The sequence below is a fragment of the Coregonus lavaretus genome, assembly GCF_964263955.1.
Source record: "Coregonus lavaretus genome assembly, chromosome: 32".
NCBI lineage: Eukaryota > Metazoa > Chordata > Actinopteri > Salmoniformes > Salmonidae > Coregonus > Coregonus lavaretus.
In genome coordinates this window covers 16,486,277-16,506,291 of record NC_140019.1, presented here as the reverse complement: position 1 = coordinate 16,506,291, position 20,015 = coordinate 16,486,277, and the positions used below count along the sequence as shown (strand labels likewise).

Here is a 20,015-nt window from a genome sequence, read left to right as displayed (position 1 = left end):
GGGGAACTACTGTGACCGCCTCCTTCGCCAAAAGTTCCGTAATCTCTGAAACCAGAGCGGCTACTTTTTCGGGCGTTTTCATCAGTCTCCACCACTCCCCTGAATGGGGGCGGGGTCCGATGGAATTGGATGGCTTAACCCTTCTGCAACGTCTGGTCTAGCCAGCGTGAGAGGGTACATCTTCGCTGCCACTGCCAGCAATGCAGAGAAAGCGAGCGAGCGCGAAGCTGTGGTACATTCAGTAGGAAGGACCTGTATTCCTCTATGGCCCTTGCTGCCGCTGTTCTCCAACACTGAGGTGGTGGAACAGCCCAAGGTGGGCCTCCCATGAAAGGGAGAGGAAACATCAGTGCGTTCTGAGAGAGACGGAGGGGCAGAGACATTGGTTAAACCCGTAACCGTCGTATTCCTGCCCTCCGTGAACACAGCGCGGGTCTGAACTGCACTGACCGAGGCCACAGCCTGCGACAGAGCACCATCCCCAGCGAGCGATTGCGTCATCATTCCAGAATCTGGCTGTGACTGCAATTCGCTATGAGTGCCCCTCACTACAATACTCCTAGGAGTCTGTAATATGAGGTCTCTATGAGGTAACACAAGGCGGCGCCTTGATACCTTCTTAACCTTCACCTTCTGTGTGTGCTCCGCTCTGCACCTCTGGTGGGTTGAGCTACACTCAGCGTGGTGAGCATCAGCGCGTTCTGTGAGAAACGGGGGCGCCGATACGTTGGTTATTCCCGTAACCGTAGTAATCAGGCCCTCCGTGAACGCAGCATGGGTCTGAATCGCACTAACAGAGACCTTAGTCTGCGATAGTGCGCCATCCCCAAATAGCGGTTGCGTCATCCTGTCTCCTGACTGAGACTGCAACCTGCTATGAGAGACACTCACTACAGTACTCCCTGGAGTCTGTAATGTGAGGTCTCTCTGAGATAATCCAAGACGGCGCCTTGGTATATTTTTTCCTTTCACCTCCTGTGTGTGCTCAGCTCTGCACCTCTGGTGGGCTGAGTTACACTCAAAACGCGCCAATGCTCATCACACTAAGAGAGGCGGGGGCGCCGATACGTTGGTTACTTTCGTGACCGTGGTAATCGGGCCCTCCGTGAACGCAGCATGGGTCTGAATCGCACTAACAGAGACCTTAGTCTGCGATAGTGCGCCATCCCCAAATAGCGGCTGCGTCATCTTGTCAGAGTCTGACCGAGACTGTAGCCTGCTATGTGAGACACTCCTTATACATGAAGTGTTATTTATACCTACCCTAAGTGTCTGTTCAGCAACGCACCCTTGGTGGGCTGAACGGCGCTCAGAGTGGTAAGAGAGAGAGGGTGAGATATGAACTCTCTCTGACATATTACGGAAAAGGGGCTCTTTTCTGACAAAGTCAGGTGGAGCCAACTCTTTATTACATACATCACAGAAAGCAACATCATCACCCATCCCTTCAACCGAAGGGTGGGGGGGAACAGTGGCCACGTTCGATCTCAACGTGTCCTCCATCCACTCCCCCGCGTCCCGTCACGTGCGCCTCCTCTTGTGGCCTCCTTTCGGATGCCAGGTCGGCGTTCTCACGACTTCCCTCGCCGCCTGTGCCATTGGGGCCACCGTGGCTGCTGGGGGGGCGGAGCCCGCTCTCCTGCCTCCTGTAGCCGCCGGATACGCCGCCTCGCCGTAGACCCTTGTCTACCTTGGGCAGCGGAAGTGGACGGCCTTTGGGATTGGGGTGCAGGGCCTAACCTCCCTGCCAGTGGCAGGTGTCTGGCCAGCTGCTTCTTCTCTTCGTCCAGCCTTGAAAACCTCTCCGTCGCCTCTTTGACGGCGACTCCGAAGAGCCCGTCGTCAGAGAGGGGGGCGTTCAAGAGTGACGTCCTGTCTGCCTATTTCATGGTCGTCAGAGACAACCAGAGGTGTCGCTCCGCGACCACCAAAGTGGCCATGGACCTCCCCGAGCAGACGGCCGAAGCCTGTGTTAGGTGCAAGATGGCGCCAGAAATTCTGGACGCCTCCTCCACCTCCTCTGGTTCCAGCTCAGTCTTACCCGTGGTCAAACGGGACAGAGCAGCTGCCAAGAGGGCAATGTTATTGGCTGCTGCTACAGCCTGGGCTCTCAAATTGAAGGACTTCTCTAACAGCTGTGCTGTGAGACGGTCCTTCTGAGATGGTAGAGTGGCCTTTTTGGAAGAGGGCCAAGGACTCGAACCCGGTACGAGATACGCCGCCCTCTAACCTGGGGATTCCTTTAGCTTGGCCCTGGAACCTTCCCTCCACTCTAGTGAACGGGAGGTACGACTTAGCTGGCGAACGCGCCGCTAGAGGTGCCTCCCATGAGCCCTCGACATACTTGGCCAATGAGGGCATAGCTGGAGCCAGTGGCTCTGCCGCTCTCCTTGGCTGGAATAGGGGCCGCCCTCCATTAAATCTACCTCCGGTGCAGAGGGAATAGGGGGCAGCGCTATTTCCAGTCGCCTAGCAGCTCTCTCAATGAGTCCGGGAAAGTCCGACCTCAGAGAAGCTGCAGCGAAGGACAGGGCTTCTGATTTCTCAGCGCCCGTGTCGTCATCGCCATAGGAACAACAAGCCCTCTCACTATCCAAAGGAAAGGGGGGCTTGAAAGTATGAGGGATGGGGTCAGACTGTTCCATTGGAATGCCTGCCTCCTCCTCATAGTCCCCATCATCTCCAGAGTCTGCGCCGTCAGATGACGCCTCTGAAGCAGAGGCTAAAATCGACAGTACATCCTCTAGAGGGATATCCTCCCTGAAGAACGCCCAGCGCTGCTTCCTCTCCTTTATAGAAAGGAGGGTGCAGGAGGCGCAGTTAAGGGGACTGCTGACGCCCTCCTTGGCATGCTGAGACCCCAAACACACAAAACATAAGTCGTGGGAGTCGCCAGCCGCCATGGAGGAGCATCGGCATTGAGCTCTGAAAATAGCTTTTGGGGGTGGAAAATCTCCAGGTGTGCTCATTTCTGGGACGACGTCGATGAGCTGGAAAATTGACGGCGTATCTCGTCCTGAGTCTTTTCTTCGTGTCTTCTTGGCTTCTCCAGTCTAGTCCAGTCGCTGAAGATAAAGGGAGGCTGACTGAGGGGAGGCATCCCCTCTTATAAGGACACCTGTACTCCTATTGGCTGTAGGTGTGTGCATCATTTTGTCTCAGGCTGATGCTGCCTTAGGGCAGTGGGTAAACCAATAGGAGCAGAGCTCCCCTATGGGGCGGAGCTCCACGATATAGAACTTCTCTACCAGCCGTGCTGTGAGTCGGTCATTTTTGCATTGGTAGAGTGGCCTTCTTGGAAGAGGGCCAGGGACTCGAACCCGGCACGAGATAGGGCGCTCTCTAGCCTGGGGATTCCCTCCGTGAGGCCCTGTTGCCTTCCCTCCACTCTGGTAAATGGGAGATACGCCCTGGCCAGCGAACGCGCCTCCATATGCGCCTCCCATGAGCCCTCCGCGTATTTAGCCAAAGAGGGCATTGCTGGAGCCAAAGGCTCAGCCGCCCTTCTTGGTCTGGAATACGGGCCGCCCTCCATCATATCCACTTCCGGTACGGCAGGAATGGGGGGCAGGGCTATTTCTAGCCGTGTAGCAGCCCTCACAATAAGCCCAGGGAAGTCTGAGCGTAGAGAGGCCGCTGTGAAAGACAGGGCTTCTGACCTCTCAGAGCCCGTGTCTTCATCGCCCAGGGAAGAATAAGACCCCTCACTCTCCAAAGGAAAGGGGGTCTTAAAAGTCTGGGTCTTGAGACTGGACTATTCCATAGGAACGTCCATCTCATCCCCATCATCCCTGTCATCCCCAGAGTCAGCCTCTCCAGATGACGCCTCAGAAGCTGAGGCCAGAACTGAGAGCACGTCCTCTAGGGGAATATCCTCCCTAAAAAATGCGCGCCGCTGCTTCCTCTGCTTCAAAGGAAGGAGGGCGCAGCTGGTGCATTTAGGGGGAATGCTGACGCCATCCTTGGCGTGCTGTGGACCCAAACACACGAAACATAGGTCGTGGGGGTCCACAGCTGTCAAGGAGGCACAGCGGCATTGAGCTCTGAAAATAGCTTTTGGGGGTGGAAAATCTCCTGGTGTGCTCATTTAGGACGACGTCAATGAACTGGAAAATCGACTGCGTTTCTTCGTCCTGAGTCTTCTCTTCGTCTCTTCTTGGCTTATTCAGTCTAGTCCAGTCGCTGAAGATAAAGGGAGGCTAATTGAGGGGAGGCATCCCCTCTTATAGGGACACCTGTACTCCTATTGGCTGCAGGTGTGTGCATAATTTTGTCTCAGGCTGATGCTGCCTTAGGGCAGTGGGTAAACCAATAGGAGCAGAGCTCCCCTATGGGGCGGAGCTCCACGATATAGAACTACTTTCCATTCACCAGGGGGCATCTGCCATATTTGCTGTCACCTGTCCAGTGGAAAGGGTTGGTTTGAGAGATGGTAAAACTAGCAGTGCTGCTGTGAGAGCACTCTTAAGACCCTGAATGGATGAAGAGGGGAAAATGGAGATAACACTTTGCTTTATTTTTCACAACCCAGTTGTCATTAATTGAGTGATAACAATCCGTTAACCTTTGACCTATGATACAAACTGATAATACGTATTTAAAAAATACTGATAAGATAATTATTGATTTAAAAATATATAATAATGTTTGAAACACAATTATGCTGGTTGACTCTTGCATGTGACTTGGAAAATGCATTTGTGTGGTAGTTTATTTCTGAGTGTGTGTGTGTGCGTGCAAAGGTCAGAAGCAATTCACAGACCAGTGTTAATCTTTATGCCCCATTTTATTATATAAAATCTACATAACATTGCCTAAGTTTTAACTCAAGCCAAGCATGAGCTGTACAAAAGCAAACGTGATTCAAACATATCATTACAGTTTAAACTTGATTCATTACTCTCTGTAGGACATATTTGAAAAAGTAGTTTGAATGACATTTGATGCACTGAAGCGCATATACTACCTCACTAACTGTAAGTCGCTCTGGATAAGAGCGTCTGCTAAATGACTAAAATGTAAAATACTACAGTGTACACATCTTCACAAGGATGATTGACAGGATGTTGCCTCGCCAACGTTACCTTTGGGTACAAAACCACTGTGAGAAATAAAACCATGCTAGATGCTATAGATCAAGTGTGTTCCTCTGTGAGAGTGTTGCTGTGTGTGTGTTATTTGTGTGTAGCATGTGAAAACTGCCCCTGTGTAGGTCTTGTTTCATCCTCTTCTGTACTGCTCTGCGGAGCTCCTAATCCAGGTCTTCAGGTCTGGGGTCTGGAGAGACGGAGACAGAGAGTAGAGACGGACTGAAGAGAACTTACAAGTCTGAGACTGCACCCACATCTATTGTAAACACACTGATGCTCTGAAGTTGATTGTGACACACACACCTGGGGGTTGATACTTCATATGCACCCTGATATTTGTTTCCTGCCTCTGTGGCTTTGATTGGCAGTGGGGGTTTGGGAAAGGAGGGAGGGGTGCTCCCTGTCGCGGACTTTGTGTGGATCATAGGTGCCACTCTCGCCTGGGGGACCATTTTGGGTGGAAAACAGTGCAATGCGGGTGGCAAATCTGATGGGCACAGGTCACCACACGTTACACACACAGATGTAATGATATGATCGTTATGGGGATACGTTTAGCCTTAAGCGGTGAATCAATTTATTTGTGGTGTTGTGATGCTCTCTCACCAATGCAGGTGTCGTAGGGCTGGGGGACCAGGTATGGGTGCAGACGGAACTCTGTCGCCTTCAGGAAGTGATCTAGCACTGCCTCCAGGGAAGGGACAGTCACCTGATGAAATGGACAGACATTAGGAAGTTACCTCATATCAGAAGCAGACATCGGACAAATGTAATTTCACAAAAGCAACTTGACGGGCTGTCAAGACACTAAGCGTATACAGAGTGTTGTCTCATATCAGTGCTGTGTTTTGAGCCCATCCTGATGGGATGAGAGTCAGACATTCAATACAGGAATCAGGCTGGAGGAGCAGGACTCACCGGGGCATCTAGTTCTATGACGAAGCCTGTGTCTATGGAAAGCACTTTGTAGTTCTTCATCACTGGGCCACTGAAAGATAGAAAGAGTCTGGTAAATCTCAAGAGTACTCTCAAAGTCTACTCCCTACTCCCTCAGCCAGAGACACTGTTGTATGATAGGTATAGGGTACTGTTGTCAATAAAGGCTTGTTTAGTGAAGGGGGGAGAAACTTTAGGCCTGTAAGTTACGGGGTGTTGGAGTTCTGGGTTAAAGGTCAGGGGTTTGGTGTTTATGTTCAAGACCTGGGGTGGTCCTGTCTCAAGGTGATGGCGTAGTTAGTGTTGTCAGTCGAGGGGCGGAGAATGATGTTGCCGTACTTTGTGTTGTCCTTCAACATATTCTCTGCCTTCTGACGAGACACAGGGAAGAAACAGCTGGAGGGAGGAGGAGAAAAGGAGGGTGAGAGGAGACAGGGAGATAAATACATTTTGTATCAAAATAATGAACAGAAACATGGCAATACTCACGGGGGGATTCCAGAGAGGGCGTCGTCATATGTGTCTCCTGAGGAGGGATGGATATGGTCGGTGGTGGGAGGCAGGGGAGGACGTGGGGCCTGTCTCTTCTTCTCCTCAGACAGAACCTCTTCCAGCCTCAGTATCTGACCTGGGAGCAGCTGCAGCTTACTGGGGATCTCCTTCTACAGGGCACATCATCATCATCACCCAAAAATGCTTAAAGCTAAGGTATACTAAGGTTTATGTATTTTCTCTCTGTCTGCTATCACGTTCCAGTGAAAGAAATTGGAAGTTTATATTTACTTTGCTCTTTAGTTTAATCTAGAAGTTCTCTTCTTAATTACCTCTCAGGAAAGTGGGTCAGAATGAGTATTTAACCCTGACAGCCCAATGTGTGTGTGTGTGTGTGTTACTCACAGTGGCCACAGTCATGATGAAGCCTCTCCACTCCTCTCCTGTGTTGGGGTTATCCACCTACATCAGATATCAACAGTTAGTACTCCTGTCCTAGATACCTGTAATGTAAATCTGCAGGATTGTGCAACCACTTTTATATTTGCCAGTAACACATTCTGCTTAGGAGTGGCAGCAACGTGACTGAATGTAACATAAATGACCTTTAGCTGCACTTCCTCATTGGACAGGGTGAGAGTGTAGATGGTTGACCTGTTGTTTTGATAGGAAGAATCCATCGCCATCGACTTCAACATCTGAAGGTCCAGTTTCTCTGAGTACTGATAGGGAATTACATATCTGATTAGTCAAGCCATAGATCGATTCCAACACTTGATACAAAACAACTGAGAGATTAGATGAGTGCAGCTATTCTCTTACTGTGTCATGCATCTCGTCTCTGTACAGAAAGATTGTAGATCCACGGAGCTCCCCATAAAAGTTCTTAAAGTCCTGGAAAAGGCCAAACCAGATTCAACATGAAGTCCACTGCTCTACACTTGCAGAAACATGCCCAACAGCCCAACTGAATTTATTTACTTTGATATAAGTATATATTTCTATATCTAACTTTGATAAATCTCTCCAGTTCACTAACCTTCTCTTTCTCTCTCCCTCCCCATACATGAAAAAATTAATTTAAAATATATTTTTTGATACATTTTTTAGTTAATGTGAAATATTCAAAATTGGCCAAATAATGTTTGTATTTATTATTTAATATATATTTTTTAATGTATATATAAATGTGTGTAAAATATATTTCACAATATGTGAAAGGCATCGGAAAATGTATTTAATGTATTTCCAAATACATTCTGAAATACTTTAAATAATGTAAATATATTTCAAAATGTATGTGGAAATGTTTTTTGTAAAATATACAGTACCAGTCAAAAGTTTGGACACACCTACTCATTCAAGGGTTTTTCTTTATTTTTACTATTTTCTACAGTATAGAATAATAGTGAAGACATCAAACTCATGTAGTACCCAAAAGAAGTGTTAAACAAATCAAAATATATTTTATATTTGAGATTCTTCAAATAGCCACCCTTTGCCTTGATGACAGCTTTGCACACTCTTGGCATTCTCTCAACCAGCTTCACCTGGAATGCTTTTCCAACAGTCTTGAAAGAGTCCCCACATATGCTTAGCACTTGTTGGCTGCTTTTCCTTCACTCTGTGGTCCGACTCATCCCAAACCATCTCAATTGGGTTGAGGTCGGGTGATTGTGGAGGCCAGGTCATCTGATGCAGCACTCCATCACTCTCCTTCTTGGTAAACTAGCCCTTACACAGCCTGGAGGTGTGTTGGGTCATTGTCCTGTTGAAAAACAAATGATAGTCCCACTAAGCCCAAACCAGATGGGATGGTGTATCGCTGCAGAATGCTGTGGTAGCCATGCTGGTTAAGTGTGCCTTGAATTCTAAATAAATCACAGACAGTGTCACCAGCAAAGCACCCCCACATCATAACACCTCCTCCATGCTTTACGGTGGGAACTACACATGCGGAGATCATCCGTTCACCCACATCGCATCTCACAAAGACACATCGGTGTGAACCAAAAATCTCCAATTTGGACTCCAGACCAAAGGACACATTTCCACCGGTCTAATGTCCATTGCTCGTGTTTCTTGGCCCAAGGAGGTCTCTTCTTCTTATTGGTGTCCTTTTAGTAGTGGTTTCTTTGCAGCAATTTGACCATAGAGGCCTGATTCAGTCGTAGTCCCCTGTAGCTCAGTTGGTAGAGCATGGCGCTTGCAACGCCAGGGTTGTGGGTTTGTTTCCCACGGGGGGCCAGTATGAAAATGTATGCACTCACTTAACTGTAAGTCGCTCTGGATAAGAGCGTCTGCTAAATGACTAAAATGTAAATGTAATTCACACAGTCCCATCTGAACAGTTGATGTTGAGATGTGTCTGTTACTTGAACTCTGTGAAGCATATATTTGGGCTGCAATTTCTGAGGCTGGTAACTCTAATGAACGTATCCTCTGCAGCAGAGGTAACTCTGGGTCTTCCATTCCTGTGGCGGTCCTCATGAGAGCCAGTTTCATCATAGCGCTTGATGGTTTTTGTGACTGCACTTGAAGAAACGTTCAAAGTTTTTGAAATGTTCCATATTGACTGACCTTCATGTCTTAAAGTAATGATGGACTGTCATTTCTCTTTGCGTATTTGAGCTGTTCTTGCCATAATATGGACTTGGTCTTTTACCAAATAGGGCTATCTTCTGTATTCCCCCCATACCTTGTCACAACACATCTGATTGGCTCAAACGCATTAAGAAGGAAAGAAATTCCACAAATTAACTTTTAAGAAGGTACACCTGTTAATTGACTACCTCATGAAGCTGGTTGAGAGAATGCCGAGAGTGTGCAAAGCTGTCATCAAGGCAAATGGTGGCTATTTGAAGAATCTCAAATATAAAATATATTTTGAATGGTTTACCACTTTTTTGGTTACTACATGATTCTATATGTGTTATTGCATAGTTTTGATGTCGTCACTATTCTACAATGTAGAAAATAGTAAAAATAAAGAAAAACCCTTGAATGAGTAGGTGTGTCCAAACTTTTGACTGGTAGTATGGCAAATATAATAAATTGGCCAAATAATATTTTAACAAAATGGGACTGTCTTCACAATTAAACTTCAGTCGTCTCTTTATTGTCACATGCCTTTCTGTCAGTCTCATTGTGACTGCAGAACTGGCAGTGTACAAGTTTAACGTTTAATTACAGCAGTGGTTCCCAAACATGATTTTTACCATCTCTGTACCCCACACATACAATAGGTCCCTCAGTCGAGTAGTGACTTTCAAGCACATATTGAAACACAAAGACCTGGGAGGTTTTCCAATGCCTCGCAAAGAAGAGGGCACCTTTTGGTAAAAAAACAGACATTGAATATCTCTTTGAGCATGGTGAAGTTATTTAATTACACTTTGGATGGTGTATCAATACACCCAGTCACTACAAAGATACAGGTGTCCTTCCTTACTCAGTTGCCGGAGAGGAAGAAAACCTCTCAGGGATTTCACCATTAGGCTAATGGTGACTTTAAAACAGTTAGAGTTTAATGGCTGTGATAGGAGAAAACTGAGAATGGCTAAACAATATTGTAGTTACTCCACAATACTAACCTAATTAACAGAGTGAAAAGAAGAAAGTCTGTACAGAATACAAAATATTCCAAAACATGCATCCTGTTTGCAATAAGGCACTAAAGTAATACTGCAAAAAAAATTGGCAAAGAAATTATCTTTATGTCCTGAATAAAAAGCGTTATGTTTGGGGCAAATCCAACACATCACATCACTGAGTATCACTCTTCATATTTTCAAGGATGGTGGTGGCTGCATCATGTTTTGGATATGCTCGTCATTTACTAGGGAGTTTTTTTGTTGTTGATAAAAATAAATGGAATACAGCTAAGCACATGCAAAATCCTAGAGGTGTCAAGGGCTGATGTAAATGTGGTGTGGGCGTCAGGCGCAGGACACCGAAGCTTAGTCCAACAGACTTTACTTGTAAACACTAGGCAAAAATACAAACAACGGCCTCAACACTAAACAGAGGCGAGCGATTACGCAAACTGTGCGTAAACTACAAAACAACAAACAGAGAAAAAACACGCAGCACCAACGGACAGGCGTACAATAACACACAAACTAAACAACACAAAGCAGGCAACTTATAGGACACATAATCAGACACAAACGGACACAGGTGCAATAGACAGACAAAACCAATCTAACATCGAAACATCTAACGGTGGTAGCTAGTACTCTGGGGACGGCGACCGCCGAAGCCTGCCCGAGCAAGGAGGAGGAGCAGCCTCGGCAGAATCCGTGACAAGAGGAAAACCTGGTTCAGTCTGCTTTCCAACACTGGGATACAAATTCACCTTTCAGCAGGACAATAATTAAACTCAAGGCCAACTATACACTGGAGTTGCTTACCAAGATGACATTGAATGTTCCTGTGTGGCCTAGTTACAGTTTGGACTTAAATCAGCTTGAAAATCTATGGCAAGACTCGAAAATGGCTGTCTAGCAATGATCAACAACCATCTTCACAGAGCTTGAAGAGTGTAGAAAATAATAATTGGCAAATATTGTACAATCCAGGTGGGCAAATCTCTGGAGACTTACTCAAAAAGACTCACAGCTGTAATCGCTGCAAAAGGTGATCTTACATGTATTGATTCAGGGGGTTGAATACTTATCTAATCAACATATATTAGTTATATTTTTCATTAACCTATTTAAAATATATAATTTTTCTTCCACTTTGACAGAGTACTTTGTGTATATCATTGAAAAAGCAAACAATTAAATCAATTTTAATCCCAATTCGTAACACAGCAAAATGTGGAAAAAGTAAAGGGGTGTGAATACTTTCTGAAGGCATTGTATTGTGTAGTGTTGTACGATGTATAGTTTCTGTTTAAATTTATAAAAAAATCTAACATACAGTACCAGTCAAAAGTTTGGACAGACCTACTCATTCCAGGGTTTTTGTTAATTTTTACTATTTTCTACATTGTAGAATAATAGTGAAGACATCAAAACTATGAAATAACACATATGGAACCATATACTAACCAAAAAAGTGTTAAACAAATCAAAATATATGTAATATTTGAGATTCTTCAAATAGCCACCCTTTGCCTTGATGACAGCTTTGCACACTCTTGGCATTCTCTCAACCAGCTTCATGAGGTAGTCAATTAACAGGTGTCCCCCATTCTCTCTCTCTCCTGTTTGTTACCTTCTCTCCAGTGTATTTCTTCTGCAGCTGTCCTGAGTAATACAGAGGGAGGGCTGTGATGGTCTCCCTCCTCTTGTAAACCCGTCTAGGGGTTGCTGCCATGGTCCCACTTTGTCCTGGTCCTGCTTAGCTCAGCTCTGTTTGGATTAGTCCAGTTCAGTTCGCATAAACTTTAAGTTCGACTTAACTTTAGATCACTATACATGTAGATCCAGACCAATTGTGGCCCTGTCCACCACTGGATCTAATTACCTCAGAACTTTTATTGTTGTTGTTTTATCTGTCTGTGTGAGTCATTGACTTAGCTTATCGTCTTCTCTCTCCCTCAGTCCTTGGTCAGTATAAGGCTGGTTGGAATGAGGAAGCAGTGCAGTGATTTACAGAGGGGAAAGTACCACCTCCAGGTAGGGCGTCCTTTAGCACATTAGACCTGGAACAACTGGCACTTTCACATGACTGTACGGTGGCCCAACCCCCGAAGTGACTCTTATGAACTGTATACAAGATTTTCCTTTGTGTTGTCTCAGGAATGCTGCATTATCTCACCAACCACCATTTTGTGTATTTGATAAATAATTGAACAACACATTAACAAATGGCAAAACAGAAAGTAAACAAACAATAATCAGAAGGAATAAGGTTTTGAAGTGTCTGTCCTATATCAAGGAGATACAGTATATATATACAAAAGTATATGGACTATCACGTTTCAGGAGAAGACCCAGATGCAGACAGTGTAGAAGTAACAAACGTTTATTACAAAAACAGGGTCAAGGGCAGGCAGAGGTCAGTAATCCAGATCAGAGTCCAAAAGGTAAAGAACGGCAGGCAGTCTCCGGGTCAGGGCAGGCAGAGGTCAATAATCCAGGGTGGTGTGACAAGGTACAGAATGGCAGGCAGGCTCAGGGTCAGGGCAGGCAGAATGGTCAAAACTGGGAAAACTAGAAAAGAGGAACTTGAGAAAGACAGGAGCAAGGGGAAAACCGCTGGTAGGCTTGACGAAACAAAACGAACTGGCAACAGACAAACAGAGAACACAGGTATAAATACACTGGGGATAATGGGGAAGATGGGCGACACCTGGAGGGGGATGGAGACAATTACAAAGACAGGTGAAACAGATCAGGGTGTGACATGGACACCCCTTCAAATTAGTGGATTCGGCTATTTCAGCCATACCCGTTGCTGAAAGGTGTTTAAAATCGAGCACACAGCCATGCAATCTCCACAGACAAACATTGGCAGTAGAATGGCCTTACTGTCAGTTCGTCAAATTTCTGCCCTGCTAGAGCTGTAAGTGCTGTTATTGTGAAGTGGAAACGTCCCAGGAGCAACAACAGCTCAGCAACAACAGCTCAGCCGTGAAGTGGTAGGCCACACAAGCTCACATTCACTACCGAGTTCCAAACTGCCTTTAGAAGCAACATCAGCACAATAACTGTTCGTCTGGAGCTTCATGAAATGGGTTTCCATGGCCGAGCAGCCGCACACAAGCCTAAGATCACCTTGCGCAATGCCAAGCGTCGGCTGGAGTAGTGTAAAGCCCGCCACCAATGGACTCTGGAGCAGTGGAAACGCGTTCTCTGGAGTGATGAATCACGCTTCACCATCTGTCAGTCCGACTGACTAATCTGGGTTTGGCGAATGCCAGGAGAATGCTAAAGTTTGGTGGAGGAGGAATAATGGTCTGGGGCTGTTTTTCATGGTTTGGGCTAGGCCCCTTAGTTCCAGTGAAGGGAAATCTTAACGCCACAGCATACAATGTCAATCTAGACGATTCTGTGCTTCCAACTTTCAGCATGACAATGCCCCCATGCACAAAGCGAGGTCCATACAGAAATGGTTTGTTGAGATCGGTGTGGAAGAACTTGATTGGCCTGCACTGAGCCCTGACCTCAACCCCATCGAACACCTTTGGGATGAATTGGAACACCAACTGCGAGCCAGGCCTATTCGCCCAACATCAGTGCCGACCTCACTGATGCTCTTGTGGCTGAATAGAAGCAAGTCCCGGCAGCAATATTGCAACATCTAGTGGAAAGTCTTCCCAGAAGAGTGGAGGCTGTTATAGTAGCAAAGGGGGGACCAACTCCATATTAATGCCCATGATTTTGGAATGAGATGTTTGACGAGCAGGTGTCCACATAATTTTGGTCATGTAGTGTATGAGCGCAGGAAATATATTATTTATACTTATACTTCCATACATTTTTTAAACCGATATCAGGTTACCTTCAGACAGAGTTGATCAGGCTGTTGATTGTGGCCTGTGGAATGTTGTCCCATGCCTATTCAATGGCTGTGCAAAGTTGGTGTCTGGTGAGTATGCAGGCCATGGAGGAATTGGGACATTTTCAGCTTCTAGGAATTGTGTACAGATCCTTGCGAGATGCATTATCATGCTGAAACATGAGGCGATGGCAGCGGATGAATGGCACGACAATGGGCCTCAGGATCTCATCACGGTGTCTCTGTGCATTCAAATTGCTATTGATAAAATGCAATTGCGTTCATTGTCCGTAGCTTATGCCTGCCCATACCATAACCCCACCGCCACCATGGGGCACTCTGTTCACAACGTTGACATCAGCAAACCGCTCGCCCACACGATGCCATCTGCCCGGTACAGTTGCCAGTGGCCATTGAAGGTGAGCATTTGCCCACTGAAGTCGGTTACGACGCCGAACTGTAGTCAGGTTAAGACCCTGGTGAGGACGACGAGCATGCAGATGAGCTTCCCTGAGACGGTTTCTGACAGTTTGTGCAGAAATTCTTCGGTTGAGCAAACCCACAGTTTCATCAGCTGTCCGGGTGTCTGGTCTCAGACTATTAGGCAGGTGAAGAAGCCGGATGTGGAGGTCCTGGGCTGGCATGGTTACCCGTGGTCTGCGATTGTGAGGCCGGTTGGTTGTACTGCCAAATTCTCTAAAACGACGTTGGAGAGGCAGCTTATGGTAGAGAATTTAACATTCTCTAGCAACAGCTCTGGTGGACATTCTTGCATTCAGCATGACAATTGTCGCTCCCTCAACTTGAGACATCTGTGGCATTGTGTTGTGTGACAAAACTGCACATTTTAGAGTGGCCTTTTATTGTCCCCAGCACAAGGTGCACCTGTGTAACAAGGATGTAAACAAATTTGTGCACAAAATGTTAGATAAATAAGTTTTTTGTGCGTATGGAAAATTTCTGAGATCTTTTATTTCAGCTCATGGACCAACATTTTCCAAGTTGTGTTTATATTTTTGTTCAGTGTAGTTTGTAGCCCATACGGTTCAGACGCTACAGACATAAATTGGCACATCGGCGGTACCGACGAGTCCCGTGGGGCTTGTAGTGCAAAACGGAGAACATCATCGTGTTCGTGAGAGTCTCATATTTCCATAGAATGATATTAGTTTGTAGGCCAAACCATTCGGATGCTACATACGTTTTCGTGAGAAGACCAATTTTCGGGATGTCTCCTGGTCTGACAAGCAGTGCTGTAGCACTTTCCACCGCAGATGTGGAAGGCTGACATAGGCGGATGCGGTGGATTGAGATGCAGCCCATACAAAAAAACAGATGGCATGGGTGCGTCAATCGCCTCTTAAGGATTAACTCAACAGTAATACCATTGGTCAACAAGTCAGATGCTTATAAAATGGTCGTAGATTTTCTCTTTTACTCCTGACACTGGTGAGATATACTCTCTCTCTTTCCCTCTATCCTCCCAAGGGACTCTTGGGGCATGGCCTTTCAGGCTATGCCTTCTCTCTCTCTCTGATCATGCCTAGAATAATGCATTGTAATGCTTGTTAATGCTTTGTAACTTAAGCCTTAAATCATTCATTTTACCAAGTTATTAAATAATACTTGCGTTTTGCATTCCCTTCTCACAACAATTACTCGATTGCACATGGTTTTACTGTAATGGTTTTACACAGACCCACGAGCCACTGCAGCCGCTCATGATGAGTTCAGTTTTTTTGTGGCCCCCACCCACATCAAAGTTGCCCATCCCTGTAGTAGGTTGACTAGGAATCTGCTTAAATCCTAAACACACACACACACACACACAGGCACACACAGGCCCCTCCCACACAGGAACCCACACAATAACTTTCCTTTTGCTTTCGTTTTTAAAGACTGCTTGTAGTGGATGCTCTTACTTCTTTATGTTAATCTTATGTCTGTCAAATTGCTGTGTGGAGTGTTGAAGTTTGTGTTGGATTAGATACTTGACTCTGTCAAAATGGACAGTGTTCTGCCGGAGTTGACTTGTCTCATCTGCTTTGAGATACTAAATGATCCTCACCAGTTCCCATGTGGGCACAGCTACTGCCTGGACTGTATCCACAGCCTGAGGTGCCACAACAATTACAGCTGCCCTGAATGTCGAAGAGAATTCACAGAGAACAGTGACATCGTCAGAAACTATAGGCTGGTTAACATTGCGAAAACATTCCGCGAACATCAACAGAGGACTGGGGGTGATACTGTTACAGTGGCCTCTGAGGTGAGTCTGGGTCTGAGGTGACACCAAACCCTTGGTTGCTCTTTCTTTATATATGGGACTCAAGAATATCTGGTGTGATGTGACTAGTTACTATGACATAGAGAGTTGCCTTGATAGTCAGGTTGATTTTATATGTATGAAATTCCAATGAAAGATTCATGAAAGATTCTTAACTGTTGGTATCCAACAGTAGTTTACTGAACATCTCTCTGTCCTCTCAGACGTCTGGTGGCAATGTGAGCTGGTTACAGCTGATGATCATACTCCTAACAATTACTGCCCTCTGTGAGTACACAATAACCAATACCAAAGATATGATAGTTTATTTGCCAATACTCCCCACAGTGAAGAAAAGTATTTAAACAGTTCGAGGAAATACACAAATGGATAGATAGATAAATTATAATGTAGATATATGATCACATTACTGACTGTGCTCTTTGAACTGTTCTTCTTACTCTTTCCCCAGTAAAAGTGTACACCCTTTGGAAGATTGCAGATGAAGATTATCGGATACAGCTAGAAATCCCCACTTCAGACCCCCCGAAACAGGTTTGGTCCCTTCTCCAACCCGACCACATTCAGGCCAGAGCAGTGTTATAAAACACATTTTGTTGTTGTGTTACAGTGTTTGTGTGTATGTTGGGTTCAGAGAGAACGAAAATAACAAAAGAATGGAAGTATGTCTTGGGTTGGTTGTTCCATTATCCTACCTTTGTTTCTCTTCAAGGTTACCCAGCATGATGGTCTCTCTCTGCCTAGAGTTATCTGGACACTAGTGTCTCTACTCTCCCTGCTCCTACAGATCCTTTGGCTCCCCCTATGGGTGTTGTGGTGGTTTGCCTCCACCCTATTGTCCCTGATCTTTTTGTGTGTGGAGTTTATCATGTCCTGTCTCTTACAGGTTATTGGTCGGTTATGCAATGTTACATATGTTACATTCAACATCATTGTGTATGCTTGTGGTATTGTTTGCATTTTGAATATGATTGCTAACATCAGGCATGGTAGGGAGGGTAGGCCTATGTGAAGGATCCTAACATGAAAAGTAGCCTACAGAATGCTTTAATCCAGCGATTCTCAACTAGTGACCCAAGTTTGGGTCACGGAAGATTGAAGGGTTGTGTGAAAATAAATAAATATATATATACACACAGTACCAGTCAAAAGTTTGGACACGCCTACTCATTCAAGTGTTTTTCCTTTATTTTGACTATTTTCTACATTGTAGAATAATAGTGAAGACAATAAAACTATGAAATATCACATATGGAATTATGTAGTAACCAAAAAAAGTGTTAAACAAATGAAAATATATTTTATATTATTCAAAGTAGCCACCTTTTGCACACTCTTGGCATTCTCTCAACCAGCTTCACCTGGGATGCTTTTCCAACAGTCTTGAAGGAGTTCCCATATATGCTGAGCACTTGTTGGCTGCTTTTCCTTCACTCTATGGTCCAACTCATCCCAAACCATCTCAATTGTGTTGAGGTCGGGTGATTGTGGAGGCCAGGTCATCTGATGCAGCACTCCATCACTCTCCTTGGTCAAATAGCCCTTACACAGCCTGGAGGTGTGTTGGGTCATTTTCCTGTTGAAAAACAAATGATGTGGTAGCCGTGCTGGTTAAGTGTGCTTTGAATTCTAAATAACTCACTGACAGTGTCACCAGCAAAGCACCCCCACACCATCACACCTCCTCCTCCATGCTTAATGGTGGGAACCACACATGCGGAGATCATCTGTTCACCTACTCTGCGTCTCACAAAGACACAGCGGTTAGAACAAAAAAATCTCACATTTCCACCGGTCTAATGTCCATTGCTCGTGTTTCTTGGCCCAAGCAAGTCTCTTCTCATTATTGGAGTCCTTTAGTAGTGGTTTCTTTGCAGCAATTCCACCATGAAGGCCTGATTCACGCAGTGTCCTCTGAACAGTTGACGTTGATGTGTCTGTGACTTGAACTCTGAAGCATTTATTTGGGCTGCAGTGTGATTTCCGTTTTATATACAGTGAGGGAAAAAAGTATTTGATCCCCTGCTGATTTTGTACGTTTGCCCACTGACAAAGACATGATCAGTCTATATTTTTAATGGTAGGTTTATTTGAACAAAATCCAGAAAAACGCATGTCAAATGTTATAAATTGATTTGCATTTTAATGAGGGAAATAAGTATTGGACCCCCTCTCAATCAGAAAGATTTCTGCCTCCCAGGTGTCTTTTATACAGGTAACGAGCTGAGATTAGGAGCACACTCTTAAAGGGAGTGCTCCTAATCTCAGCTTGTTACCTGTATAAAAGACACCTGTCCACAGAAGCAATCAATCAATCAGATTCCAAACTCTCCACCATGGCCAAGACCAAAGAGCTCTCCAAGGATGTCAGGGACAAGATTGTAGACCTACACAAGGCTGGAATGGGCTACAAGACCATCGCCAAGCAGCTTGGTGAGAAGGTGACGACAGTTGGTGCGATTATTCGCAAATGGAAGAAACACAAAAGCTCTGTCAATCTCCCTCGGCCTGGGGCTCCATGCATGATCTCACCTCGTGGAGGTGCAATGATCATGAGAACGGTGAGGAATCAGCCCAGAACTACACGGGAGGATCTTGTCAATGATCTCAAGGCAGCTGGGACCATAGTCACCAAGAAAACAATTGGTAACACACTACGCCGTGAAGGACTGAAATCCTGCAGCGCCCGCAAGGTCCCCCTGCTCAAGAAAGCACATATACATGCCCGTCTGAAGTTTGCCAATGAACATCTGAAAGATTCAGAGGAGAACTGGGTGAAAGTGTTGTGGTCAGATGAGACCAAAATCGAGCTTTTTGGCATCAACTCAACTCGCCGTGTTTGGAGGAGGAATGCTGCCTATGACCCCAAGAACACCATCCCCACCGTCAAACATGGAGGTGGGAACATTATGCTTTGGGGGTATTTTTCTGCTAAGGGGACAGGACAACTTCACCGCATCAAAGGGACGATGGACGGGGCCATGTATCGTCAAATCTTGGGTGAGAACCTCATTCCCTCAGCCAGGGCATTGAAAATGGGTCGTGGATGGATATTCCAGCATGACAAGGACCCAAAACACACGGCCAAGGCAACAAAGGAGTGGCTCAAGAAGAAGCACATTAAGGTTCTGGAGTGGCCTAGCCAGTCTCCAGACCTTAATCCCATAGAAAATCTGTGGAGGGAGCTGAAGGTTCGAGTTGCCAAACGTCAGGCTCGAAACCTTAATGACTTGGAGAAGATCTGCAAAGAGGAGTGGGACAAAATCCCTCCTGAGATGTGTGCAAACCTGGTGGCCAACTACAAGAAACGTCTGACCTCTGTGATTGCCAACAAGGGTTTTGCCACCAAGTACTAAGTCATGTTTTGCAGAGGGGTCAAATAGTTATTTCCCTCATTAAAATGCAAATCAATTTATAACATTTTTGACATGCGTTTTTCTGGATTTTTTTGTTGCTCTTCTGTCTCTCACTGTTCAAATAAACCTACCATTAAAATTATAGACTGGTCATGTCTTTGTCAGTGGGCAAACGTACAAAATCAGCAGGGGATCAAATACTTTTTTCCCTCACTGTATACAGTGGGGAGAACAAGTATTTGATACACTGCCGATTTTGCAGGTTTTCTTACTTACAAAGCATGTAGAGGTCTGTCATTTTTATCATAGGTACACTTCAACTGTGAGAAATGGAATCTAAAACAAAAATCCAGAAAATCACATTGTATTTGCATTTTATTGCATGACATAAGTATTTGATAC

At 45.5% G+C, this 20,015-nt stretch overlaps 2 protein-coding genes across 2 annotated transcripts; one reads left to right on the top strand and one right to left on the bottom strand.

Annotated features, from left to right (window-relative positions):
- Positions 1-4,333: 4,333 nt before the first annotated feature.
- On the bottom strand, positions 4,334-12,019 carry LOC311107502 (signal-transducing adaptor protein 1-like). Its single transcript, XM_084149999.1, has 10 exons — positions 11,742-12,019; positions 7,341-7,412; positions 7,124-7,240; positions 6,924-6,980; positions 6,516-6,688; positions 6,291-6,422; positions 6,009-6,078; positions 5,697-5,799; positions 5,394-5,577; positions 4,334-5,277 (listed from the first exon to the last, which is right to left on the bottom strand). The coding sequence occupies exons 1-10, from the start codon at positions 11,841-11,843 to the stop codon at positions 5,265-5,267; spliced, it is 1,023 nt and encodes a 340-aa protein (XP_084006125.1). The 5' UTR covers positions 11,844-12,019; the 3' UTR covers positions 4,334-5,264.
- Positions 12,020-15,821: 3,802 nt separating this feature from the next.
- On the top strand, positions 15,822-17,352 carry LOC311107424 (uncharacterized protein). Its single transcript, XM_084149917.1, has 4 exons — positions 15,822-16,239; positions 16,461-16,524; positions 16,709-16,791; positions 16,970-17,352. Exons 1-4 carry the CDS (start codon positions 15,976-15,978, stop codon positions 17,267-17,269), a joined length of 711 nt encoding a protein of 236 aa, XP_084006043.1. The 5' UTR covers positions 15,822-15,975; the 3' UTR covers positions 17,270-17,352.
- The last annotated feature ends 2,663 nt before the right edge of the window (positions 17,353-20,015 follow it).